Here is a 12,885-nt window from a genome sequence, read left to right as displayed (position 1 = left end):
ACTCCCGCTATTTCCTAGTACCGAAAGCCAAAGGTGGCCTAAGGCCTATCCTGGACCTGCGTGACCTCAACAAGTTTGTGAGGAAACTCAGGTTCCTCATGGTCTCCTTGACCTCCATTATCCTGGATCCAGCAGACTGGTATACCGCCCTCTACTTGAAGGACGCGTATTTTCATATAGCGGTAGCACAAAACCACAGAAAGTACCTCAGGTTTGTGGTCAATGGTTCCCATTACCAATTCACTGTTCTCCTGTTCGGCCTGTCAGCAGCACCTTGAGTTTTCACCAAGTGCATGGCAGTCGTCGCGCCCTTCCTGTGGAGACATCTGGTAGATGTTCCCATACCGCGACAATTGGCTGATCAAAGGCCGATCCAGGGCTCAGATAGAAGATCAGGTGACATTCATCACAGCCACCTTCAAGAAACTGGGCCTCTTACTGAAAGAGGCAAAATCAACTCTGTCCCCGGTCCAGAGGATAGAGTTCATAGGGGTGGTCCTGGACTCAACTCAGGCCAGAGCATTCCTTCCGGAGGCTAGATTTCAGGCCCTCAACTCTATGATCCAGGGACTCAGGAAGTTCCCCACCACCACCGCGAGAAATTGTCACAAGCTGCTCGGCCATATGGCGGCCTGTACGTACATGGTTTGACACGCCAGACTCAGGCTTCGACCGCTACAGTCGTGGCTGGCGTCGGTGTACAGACCTGCCAGGGACAGCTTGGACAGGATCATGACCCTGCCTTGCCCCGTTCTCGACTCACTCCTGTGGTGGATGGACGCTCAGCAGCTGTGCTCAGGAGTCCCCTTCCCCGCCCCACAGCCATCCCTGACGCTAGTGACGGACGCATCAGATTTGGGGTGGGGAGCTCATCTGGGGGTACACAGGACTCAAGGTCTCTGGTTGCAGATGGATCTCTATCTTCACATAAATGTAAGAGAGCTCAGGACGGTACACCTAGCGTGTCAGTCATTCCGCCCGTATCTAGCGGGTCGTTGTGTATCAGTCATGTTGGACAGTATGTCCACGATGTTCTATCTCAACAAACGGGGGGTGGGAGGGGGGTGCATGCTCCTCTCCCCTGTGCCAGGAAGCCCTCAGGTTATGGGACTTTTGGATAGAACACTCAGTCGATCTGCAGGCGTTGTACCTTCTGGGAATCCAGAACGAGCTGGTGGACTGCCTCAGCAGGTCTTTTCACAGCCATGAGTGGTCCCTTTGCCTGGACATCGCATCTTCGCTCTTCCAGAGGTGGGGCTGTCCCCGATTGAACTCTTCGCCACGCGATGCAACAGGAAGTTGCCAGCAGTTCTGCTCCTTCCAGGACCACAGTCCGGGCTCCACAGTGGACGCGTTCCTCCTCCACTGCGGGGGACCGCTTCTGTACGCCTTCCCACCCACACCGCTCGTTCACAAGGTCCTGCTGAAGATCTGCAGAGACTGGGCTTTGGTCATTCTCATAGCTCCAGCTTGGCCCCGCCAGCATTGGTACACATCTCTCCTGGACATGTCGGGGTGGGCCTGATTACCCTACCACTCTTCCTGGATCCTCTCACGCAGGATCATGGGCAGCTCCAGCACCCAAACCTGCAGTCTCTACATCTCACACCCTGGAGGCTTTATGGCTGAATCCATTCGAGCTCTCCTGTTCAGAACAAGTCAGACAGGTTCTCTTGGGCGGTAGTAAACCCTCCACTAGGGCCACTTACCTGGCAAAGTGGAAGAGATTTTCAATCTGGTCGGCTCAGTGCAACTTCTCCCCAGCACTAGCCTCAGTGCCCCAGGTTTTGGATTATCTTTTCCACCTGAAGCAGGAAGGTCTCTCCTTGTCCTCCATAAGAGTACATCTGGCTGCCATCTCGGCTTTCCATCCGGGGGTACAGGGCTGCTCGGTCTTCGCTAACCCCCTGGTTAGTCGCTTCCTGACGAGCCTGGACAGGTTGTACCCACATGTCCACCAACCGGTTCCTGCTTGGGATCTTAACCTGGTCCTTGGTAGGCTCATGGGACATCCCTTTGAGCCTCTAGCAGCATGCTCCCTACTCTACCTCTCCTACAAGGTCGTGTTCCTGGTGGCGATCACCTCAGCCTGGAGGGTGTCTGAGCTCAGGGCCCTAACGTCCGAGCCGCTCTACATTGTGTTTTTTAAGGACAAGGTTCAGCTCAGGCCTCACCCGGCCTTCCTCCCCAAGGTTGTGTTGCAGTTTCACCTCAACCAGGACATTTTCCTTCCAGTGTTCTGTTCTAAGCCTCATACGAGTGACAGGGAACAGAGACTCCACTGTCTCAACGTCTGCAGAGTGCTGGCCTTTTACATAGAAAGGACCAAGCCCTTCAGGAAGTCGGTACAGCTCTTTGTTGCAGTGGCGGACAGAATGAAGGGACAGCCTGTTTCAACTCAGCGCATTTCATCATGGATTGTGGTCTGCATTACTGAGTGTTACAATCTAGCAGTGCCCCTGATAATGGCACACTCTACAAGAGCACAAGCTTCTTCAACAGCTTTCCTGGCTCAGGTCCCCACCCAGGACATCTGCAGGGTGGCAACGCGGTCACCAATACACACTTTCCCCGCACACTATGCAATTAGTAGGCCTTTGGTAGGGCAGTGCTCCAGTCAGTGGTCAGCTCCGACCCCGCCTCCTAACTTTGCTTGGGACTCTCCTGATTGGAATCAACATGAATAACCATTCGAAGAAGAAAAAATGATTACTCACCTTCTCGTAACTGTTGTTCTTTGAGATGTGTTGTTCATGTCTATTCCAATACCCACCCTCCTACCCCTCTGTCAGAGTAACTGGCAAGAAGGAACTGAAGGGATGGCAGGTCGGCTGAGCTATATATTAGGCGCCATGAGGGTGTCACTCCAGGGGGCGCCCAGGCCGCCCTGACGGATATTGCTAAGGGAAAAATCTTCTGGCCAACGTGCACATGCGCGCACACACACCTGATTGGAATGGACATGAACAACACATCTCGAAGAACAACAGTTACGAGAAGGTGAGTAACCGTTTTTTGCTATTCCTTTAGCTGAGAAAAGTTGATCTCCCTGCTTGGAAAGTGAGAGATATGGAGAGGGACTCTAACCCTGATTTCTTTAATATAGTATAATTTAAGTAGTTGGGCCTGCCCTAGATTTGTTTTAAATTCCCTTCTGTCCAGTTTCCTTTTCACAAAGATAATGATATGCTCGATTGTTTAGTAATTTATTTGTGGTTGGTTACTTACAAACTCTGATAGCTTCCAAGATCAGCCCCACATGCCTGGCAGCATTTTAGACCTAAATTATACAGCAGGCCCCTTTGATTTAAACCAGGGGTGGGCAAACTACGGCCGGGGTTCGCATCCGGACCTTCAGATGTTTTAAGCTGTTCCCTGAGCTCCTATCGGGGAGCAGGGTTGGGGGCTTGCTCTGCATGGATCCTGGAAGCAGCAGCACGTCCCCCTCTGGCTCCTACATGTATGGGCAGCCAGGGGGTTCCGCACGCTGCCCCTGCCCCAAGCGCCACCCCTGCAGTTCCCATTGGCCAGCAAACGGGGCCAGTGGGAGCTGCAGGGGCAGCACCTGCAGATGGGACAGTGCGCAGAGCCACCTGTCTGTGACTTCATGTAGGAGCCAGACTGGGGACATGCCGTTGCTTCTGGGAGCTGTTTGAGCCTGCATCCCTGACTCCCTCCAATACCCAACCCTCTGCCCCAGCCCTGATCCCCCTCCTGCCCTCCAAACCCCTTGGTCCTACCCTCTCTCACCCCCAGCCAGAGCCCTCACCCCCAGTTTCGTCAGCATTCATGGCCCACCATACAATTTCCATACCCAGATGTGGCCCTCGGGCCAAAAAGTTTGCCCACCCCGATTTAGCAGCTATATTATACATTATACACTATCTGAATGATATTTAAATTGTATTTTTTTTTCATTAACACTGAAGAGTTATGTTGCCTCTAACTTGACATCAAGTATTTTGAAAAGTGAGTTAGCAAAGCTGAAATCTTTTCGTGTCAGAAGTAATTGAACTTAAAAATTAAAAACTTGAACTACCTAATAAGATGCTGCAGATCTCAGATACTAACCCTGCAGGAATTTAGAGAAAGTTATGGAAATAAAATATGGAAAATTGGGATAAATTTTGGCTTGGCCAGAAGCTAAAATTCTTTGGACTATTCTTAAGACAGTTTAAACACACATTTGTCTTGAGAAAAGCACAGTCAAGAGCTACTGCTCCAACTTCATTTTGTTTTGATTTGTTTAAATCAGGGGTGGGCATGAATGTAGGGCTGGGGCAAGTGGTTGGAGTGCAGTGTCCAGGAAGGGGCTCAGGGCAAGGGCCTGGGGTGCAGGAGGGGTGCGGGGTATACGAGGGGGCTCAGGGCAGGGGGTTGGGGTGCGGGAGGGGTCTCAGGGTAGGGGGTTGGGGCCTCAGGGCAAGGGGTTGGGTGCAGGAAGGGTGCGGTGGTGGGTTGGGTGCGACGCCGCTTACCTAGAGTGGCTCCAGGGTGGCAGTGGCAGGCATTGGGACCAGGGCAGGCTCCCTGCCTGCCCTGGTCCTGCGCCGCTCCCGAAGCAGTTGGCACCACGTCCCTGCGGCCCCTGGGGGGCAGAGAGCTCCGCGCACTGCCCTCACCTGCGGGTACCTCCCCCAAAGCTCCCATTGGCCACAGTTCCCCGTTCCCGGCCAATGGGAGCTGCGAGGGGCGGTGCCTGCAGGTGAGGGAAGCGCACAGAGCCCTCTGCCCCCCCACTCCCCTAGGGGCTGCAGGGACTTGGTCGGCGCGTGGCCTGCGGCGCCCCGGGGGTGGCAATCCTACGGACTGGATCCAAAGCCCTGAGTTTGCCCACCTCTGCCCTAGTCAAATGATTTTATTGTTATTAGCAAATGATTTTTTTAAGAGAAAAGCCATACTTCCTTTAAAACTGAATCCTGAGGGTTCAATCAGATGAGATATATAGAAATTAGTGATTCCTGTTGACTGATAAATATTGGCAGTATACAGCAATGGAGTAAAATGGAAAGAAAGGGGACAATACAGCCTTACAGAGAACTTCGTTTTCAAGTGAGTGAGTAGGCTTTGATCAGCCATAGGAAATGAAATACAACTGCTTAGACCCACAGAATATAAGATGAATATTTGCAAATTGTTGCCTGTTTTGAATTCAGCCTCCAGAGACTGAGGCAGCAAGAGAATAAAACAATAAACATATGTTATTAAGGTTTGATTCAAAGCCCACTGAAGTCAATGAGAATCTTTCCACTGATTTCAGAGGGCTTTGGATCATGCCCTTAAAGTAGAATATGTATCCAAAGAGATTTAATTTGGATTCTGGCCAGCATTCTGCAATTACCTTCAGACAAATCTCTTGGCAAAACAATTCAATCTTAACAGCCAAACAGGAGATTTATCCAAGCTACCAGAAGTACCACCTATCTGAAAAACAAAACTGTGTGGGCATCATCTTGGAACTTTGGAGCCATCCACAGTAGTCTACCCAGATGGAAGAGAGAACATGTACCTTCAATTAGCAACTCAGAAACAACAGTGCAGAGCTGTAGGTTATGTAAAGATGTGGGGTCCAGAAGGATATCACCATTATTGCCACATAATATGTGTATTTGTTTCAATCAGTGATGTACACACACTGAAAACGCACCAAGGATGTCATGTTATCAGTCTTTTCTGAGAGTGAACCTGCTAGAAATAAAAGTTGCGGGGAAATGGAGTGCATATTATACAGGTGAAAAGTAAAACTGAACCATAGAAACAGACAGTCCAATGTGATATTTTCTCCCTCTAGCTTAGATTCAGTTAATCTGAGGCGTCTTTTGTTGCTGTGTCAAGAGTAGGAGGTGATCTGTTTGTCTATCACTGCTGGTGCCGCATATCAGTTGGAAGCCTTCCTAAATCAATGTGAAAGGAGTAAAATGAAAAGGCTGCTTTCATGCTGTTTTACAAGTGCTGTATTACAAGTCATTAAGGTCTGGGTGGTCTCAGTCAACAGAGAACCTCTCAGATTGTATGTCACACTTCCCTTCAAATTCAGAGTCAATAGATGATTACATTCTGCCTAAAAAAAGGGTGAGACAGAGGCAAATGAATTAAGAAATTATTTGCAGGTACGCACACCTAAACTGGGAAGGAGAACCCATGTAGAATGTCTCTCAACCGTGGTTATTTAAGAATAAACACTCAATCTTCTGAATGCACTGGGGACACAGTAGTCAGAATTCTAATATCAGACCAAATTATCTAATAAAGTATTATTGGGCTACTAAAACTAATCCTGTTAAGTTGGAAACCACCACTTAAAAAAGATCCACGCAACGGTAGGGAGAGCATCACTTACATAACAGAATTTATACAGATTTACTGAATGCTGTAGTTTAGTCTGTCTGTCTTTCTTTCGTCCCAGGAGCCAATCAACCTTTAGAACATGTTGCTATCCTCTATATTTGAAATTTGTGGTTAACTCTTCCATTCAGTCACATTTTGTGATACAAAGGATTCACATATGATGTGTAAGAGGGTGTTAACTACTTTAAGGCTCAGACTTCCTCACACCTGCTGATAGCCACTTACAATGTGTAGTCTTCGCAGGATTCGATATAAACCGACAGAAGTCAGTAAATGTCGTTTCACCTAATACTGAAATCCAATATCCTAATCCTTCGCCCCTTCCCTCTCTCCCCCCCCCCCCATCCTGCAGGGATCAGGTGTCACCAGCCTGAGGCTGTGCAGGGAGTCCTCTGCAGTCCTGCTGTCATGGGAGTGAGGGAACAGGACCCTGACAGCTGGGTTGCAGAGGACTCCCTGTGCTGCTGCAGGGCTGGTGAGACACCCTTCCTGAAGAAGCAAGGTACAGGGAAGGCTGCAGTCTTCGCAGGGAAGAGTAGAGGCCCCCAGCGCTCCCAGCTGGTAAAAGAGCGGGACTGTAGAGGGCTTCCTGCACTGCCACAGGGCCAGTTGATACCCAATCTCTGCAGGTATAAGGTGCAACGAAGGCTGTGGTCTTGGTGAGCAGAGCACAAACCCCCAATCAGGGCTGCAAGAAGGATGAGGATGAGCCCTGGCCTTGGGCTAGGCCACCCTGAGGCTGAATGGCTCTCTCCCCGGGCAGGAGTGAGCTCCCTCCTTCCCATAATAGTGAGGCTGCAGAGGGCTCCCTGCATGGCCGCTGAGCAGGTGACACAGGTGGGAAAGGCTGTGGCCATTGCAGGCAGAGCAGGGACTGCTGGTCATGGCCTCAAGAAGTCCCTTGCCATGGGGGAGGTTACTCCACTGCTGAATGGTTATTAATAGGCAGAAGGTTTAAAACAAACAGGAAGTACTTCTTCACACAATGCACAGTTAACCTGTGGAACTCATTGCCAGAAGATATTTTGAAGGCCAAAACTGTAATTGGATTAAATAAATAATTAGATAAGATCATGGAGGAGAGGTCCTTCAATGGCTACTAGCCAAGATAGTCAGGGATGCAAGCCTGTGCTCTGGATATCTGTCCGCTTCTGACTGCCAGATGCTGGGACTGGACGACAGGGGATGGATCGCTTGCTAATTGCCTGGTTCTGTTCATTCTCTGTGAAGCATCTGGCATTGGCCACTGTCAGAAGACAGGATACTGGGCTAGATGGACCACTGGTCTGACCCAGTACGGCCATTCATATGTTTTTACGGGGTGACCTCCCCCATGGCTGGGAGCTTGTCCTCTTCCTCCATGCAGTTCTGGCCAAGGGGGTCTGCTCTGCCTCCCACTGTACCTTCCCTCACCTTGCACCGTCAGGGATTGGGTGTTGCTGGCCATGTGGCCATGCAGGGAGTCTTCTTCAGCTCCAGTGTTACAGTCCTGCTCCCTCCCTCTGTGGGAGCCTTCTCCAGGCAAGAACAACTCAGCAGTACAGGGGTTCCTCTTCCTCCTTGCAGTCCTGGCTGGGGGTCTCTGCTTCACAAGGCCTGGACTGCAGCTTCCCTCAGACCTGTTGACAGTGGGGCTGCAGGGGGCTCCCAGCACTGACAACACTGCCCTAATCCCAACCCCTACCCCTTTCCCCCACACACACTTAATTTCCAGCAAATGTAAAAATAAAAATAGTTAAAAATAAAAAAGGCAGATTAAGTTGTTACAATTTATATGCCAAAAAGCTGGGGGGAAAGTGCAAGTTAAAGGTGCTGGGATGGCCTACTTTAACTTACATAATCATGGCTGAGGCAACACCAATTCTTTGCCATATCTCCTCTCCCTTCCAGCAATTCCATGGAGTTTTACTACCAAAGTTAATGTTGACTGGGTTGGCATTTGTTTAGGAGGTTTCCCTTTGGCATTGTGGAATACCACCTGGGAGATGTCTGGTCCAATGGCTGTGTGGAAGCAGAGAAAGAACTGACAGGAAGGGGATGCAATGCATGACAGTTCTTTCTCTAAAAAAGAAGAACAGGAGTACTTGTGGCACCTTAGAGACTAACAAATTTATTAGAGCATCTAATTTATTAGATGCTCTAATAAATTTGTTAGTCTCTAAGGTGCCACAAGTACTCCTGTTCTTCTTTTTGCGGATACAGACTAACACGGCTGTTACTCTGAAAGTTCTTTCTCTGCTTCCACAGCTGTCTGTACATTCTCTGGTTGCACAACTACTATAGGAAGCTAGGAGGGCATATTACCCAGAATTCAGGCACACTCCCATCTTCAGGTAGTTTTGATGATCAGACCCTTTAGTCATTCCTCAGGAGTACAAACCCCACCTTCTAAAGTAGTTGTTCACTGAAAACTCCACCAGGGAAATCTTGCCAAAATTTCTGGTCCTAGGATGGTATTAACATAAATTGCATTTAATGGGAATGTATTTGACAGGTGCCAAGTGAGTGAGTGGTTCTGTCATGTGTTAAATAATTCTAAATCATGGCCTGTTAATACAAAATTTACCACATAAACATTAAATTGAGAAGAAATAAAAATGATAAAAGCAGTGAATTTCATTTTTATTATTCAGAATAGGATGAAATCGTCTTATCTTAAAGACTGTTATGTTCATATATTTATTAAAATATTTCTGTAAAACAAGTTTATATGGTAAAGAAAATATAAAAATTAACATTTGAGTTACATAAAGTTTTTGTAAATAGTGGGATGGAACTCAGATTCCTATTGATTGTTTTCAAGTTTATCACAGCCTTTTCTCTTAAATGGCATAATGGCCTAATTGTGATAATAGGCTGTCCTCTGGAATGTCCCAGTTAAGGGAATTCTACAATACTTATTTCAATTCTGAATGGCTAACTTTAATATTATTTTAGTCCGTGCAAGTGCTCAGAATTTAAAAACACCTTTTTGGTTTCTGTTATAAACTTCAGTTTATATTCACTATAATACTTTCTTATTCTTAAAGTGGATCTTTTTGGTCTATACAACCCTATCAGTTTTATGAGTTATAAATCCCCACAATAATATGATAATTTAGATTATCACAGGGGTCCCTTCTGGTCTTCGAATCTATGAATAAATGTTCATATTTAAACAAAAGTTTTGTTTACTCTTTAAATATAACAGTTTTGAATTTTGTGATTTCTTTGTGAAGTGTTATATTTTATTTACATTTTGAAATCTATAGAAAGTATGGCATTTGAATAGCAAAAAACTGAAGGGCTCCAATAGACCTCTCGAGGAGATTTTCAAAAGTACAAATGGCAATTCAGCATCATTCAAAGTCAATGGAAATTAGGCATCTAACTATTTGTGCTATTTGTGTCTTTGAAAATCTCCCTGAGAGTATTTAATTACATGGGACCTGATCCAACACCCATTTAAGTAAATGGAAAGGCTCTAACTGACTTAAGAATGTTGGACATGTCCCCTTCCACCATTTTTGCCTATAAAGAATTAAGTTTTAAAGTGTACCTGTGACGTTGTGTAGTCTATATGGTTTTATAAAAACTTGATAATAAGTCAATATAATGTAACTGAGCTGGTTTTAGAAAAAATACGGTAATAAGTGAATGTAACGTAACTGGGATATGCTTCATGCAAAAGGTCTCTTGTAAGGTATCATTACAAAGCTTATAATCTACTGAGTATGATCATCTGATTTGTATAAATGTACCACTCTTGTATCTAAAACTAGAAATATAAAATGTAACTCTGAGGGCCTATTGTAATTGTGTAAAGTGTGGACCATTAATGATGGTTTGGAATCTTGATGACTCCCATTGTCTGCAGATGGCTGTATTTACCTGTGAGTCTTCCTGTATATGTGTGTGCTGGCAAGTGAGTAATGAAGTCTTGCAGTGACATGTGATCATGTCACCTGAACTGGAATCCATCTTTAACCTGGTGCTTTTCCAGTGAGGGGGGGTGGAAACCCAGAGAGACAAAGAGTTCCCGCCTTATGCCAAAGATATATAAAGGGGGGAAGAGAAGAGAGAGGGAGAGGAGCCATCATGAAGAATCCCCTAGCTACCACCTGAGCTGCAACAAGAGCTGTACCAGGGGAAAGGATTGTGCCCAGGCCTGGAAGATGTCCAGTCTGAGAAAAACTTACTGAAGCCTCTCTGAGGGTGAGATTATCTGTATTTAGTTTGATTAGGCATAGAATTGCGCATTTTATTTTATTTTGCTTGGTGACTTACTTTGTTCTGTCTGTTACTACTTTGAACCACTTAAATCCTACTGTCTGTATTTAATAAAATCACTTTTTATTTAGTAATTTACTCAGAGTATGTATTAATACCTGGGGGAGCAAACAACTGTGCATATCTCTCTATCAGTGTTATAGAGGGCGAACAATTTATGAGTTTGCCCTGCATAAGCTTTATGCAGGGTAAAACGGATTTATCTGGGTTTAGACCCCATTGGGAGTTGGGCATCTGAGTGCTAAAGACAAGCACGCTACTGCGAGCTGTTTTCAGGTAAACTTGCAGCTTTGGGACAAGTGATTCGGACCCTGGGTCTGTGTCTGGAGCCAGACGGGAGTGTCTGGCTCAGCAAGACAGGGTGCTGGAGTCCTGAGCTGGCAGGGAAAACAGAAGCAGGGGTAGTCTTTGCACATTGGGTGGCAGCTCCCAAGGGGGTTTCTGTGATCCAACCCGTCACAGTACCCTTACATAATTTAGCTTTGGGAAAGATAAATAGTATTTTTAACGTGCCAAGTATGGATTTCATGTGACTACCTCTGAAGTTTTGTTGTAGAGAGAACCCTTTAGATATTGAAACATAAACTGATGCTTTGTATCACATAAAATAAATAAATAAATAAATTAATTAATTGATGGCGATATCCTATCTCCTAGAACTGGAAGGGACTTGAAAGGTCAAGTCCAGCCCCCTGCCTTCACTAGCAGGACTAAGTACTGATTTTGCCCCAGATCCCTAAGTGGCCCCCTCAAGGATTGAACTCACAACCCTGGGTTTAGCAGGCAAAATGCTCAAACCACTGAGCTATCCCTCGCCCCACATTGATAATCATGTTTGGTAATAAATCAGGCATTCATTGGGCATATTTGTTACTTTCAAAATTGAAGCTCTATTCCTGCAATTGCTTGAATGCATGTGGATCTGATTGCAGGATTTGAGCCTACGTACCTGAGCCTAAGCGCCTCCTGCAAGAAATCACCTTCAGCGCTCATTAACTGGAAATTGAAGGTGTTCGCTGCTTTGCATAATCACATCTGAGGCCGGAGCAACACTAGAAACTTTTGCATGTAGAGTAATGTCACTTCTGCCAGCACTGCTTATTTTTTGCAGAGACTGGTATTGGCTATATTGGCAAAAGCACTTTTTTGTCTATATAAACTGCATCTCCACTAGGAGGGTTTGCTGGTATAGCTATACGTATAGACAAGGCCTCAGAGAGCTGGAAATGGCTTTCATTTTGTAGATTCTAATGGATAACATGAGTATTTTAACTAGATATACTTCTTCAGGTGGCTTTAACTACTGTCCAAATACACAAAAATAGATAGAAATTATGTTTAATGTTTTGAAGTCTGTTAACATTGTAAATATTTTTATTTTTCTCCTATTTTAGCCAGACAGTGAAATTTCCACTACAGCAGATGATTATAGTTCTGAGGTAAGAATGAAGTAACATTTTACATTTTTTATGTGTCACATTTAAACATTGTGGAATAGTTTTAAATATTTTGTTTAAAAAAAAGAGAAAGGAAGTATTAGTTTGAAAATGTTATAAATAACATAAAAATATAACTTTTTTTAAAGCAGTCACAATTAAACAAGCAGCATGCCAGATAAATAACAGGATAAATACTATACCTAATAAAGTAGTAGGTTTGTAAACCAATGTAATGGTTTCTTCACTACAACTGCACTTTAATGGTACTGTTCAGAGTTCTGTTATGCAACCACTTCCCTATGTTAATTTTCTGTGGAGAATTAAACGCCAAGTTGAGTGATTATCTTTAACTTGTAAGTAAAATGAAAACTTGTTCAGAAAATTAGTTAATTTTAAAAAGAAATACCTTGAAATAGTTTGATCCTGTTTACACTGAAGTCATTGTCATCTTGCCATTGAGAGCAGGATTAGGCCCTTAGAGCATTATTAATAATTAACTTCATGTCAATATGCTATTAATTTTCTTATCTCTTGAGGATTCCTCAAAAACTATAATAGTTTCTTTGATCATTAGAGTTTATAATTAAATATGTTACTTTGTATTTATGGTGAGCCTTGTAACATATAGTATTATCCCTGCCAATTCCCAACAATTTCCAGCTCTAACTTTCTCAGTTAACACAAGTAGAAAAATTGTAATATTGTCAATTTGAGAACAATAAATTTGATTCGATATAACACATGCTGGCCAATTTATTACACATACAAAAGCTATGTTAAAATATGATTAAGGTTGCAAAGCCAGTCTCTGAAAAGTTAGAAAATGCCA

The 12,885-nt window shown here is 45.1% G+C and overlaps 1 protein-coding gene across 5 annotated transcripts in view; it reads left to right on the top strand.

Moving 5' to 3' along the window:
* Window positions 1-12,885, top strand: part of AKAP9 (A-kinase anchoring protein 9) — a 206,306-nt gene that overhangs the window by 62,528 nt on the left and 130,893 nt on the right. For all 5 annotated transcript variants that reach the window (XM_054020483.1, XM_054020481.1, XM_054020480.1 and 2 more), the window contains exon 3: window positions 12,012-12,056. In XM_054020483.1, the coding sequence (XP_053876458.1) occupies window positions 12,012-12,056 (45 nt within the window). The remainder of the gene's footprint in view (window positions 1-12,011; window positions 12,057-12,885) is intronic.

The sequence above is a fragment of the Malaclemys terrapin genome, chromosome 2, assembly GCF_027887155.1.
Source record: "Malaclemys terrapin pileata isolate rMalTer1 chromosome 2, rMalTer1.hap1, whole genome shotgun sequence".
NCBI classification, from domain to species: Eukaryota; Metazoa; Chordata; order Testudines; family Emydidae; genus Malaclemys; species Malaclemys terrapin.
Note: the sequence above shows the minus strand (reverse complement) of the source record. Positions and strands in the feature narration are given on the sequence as shown.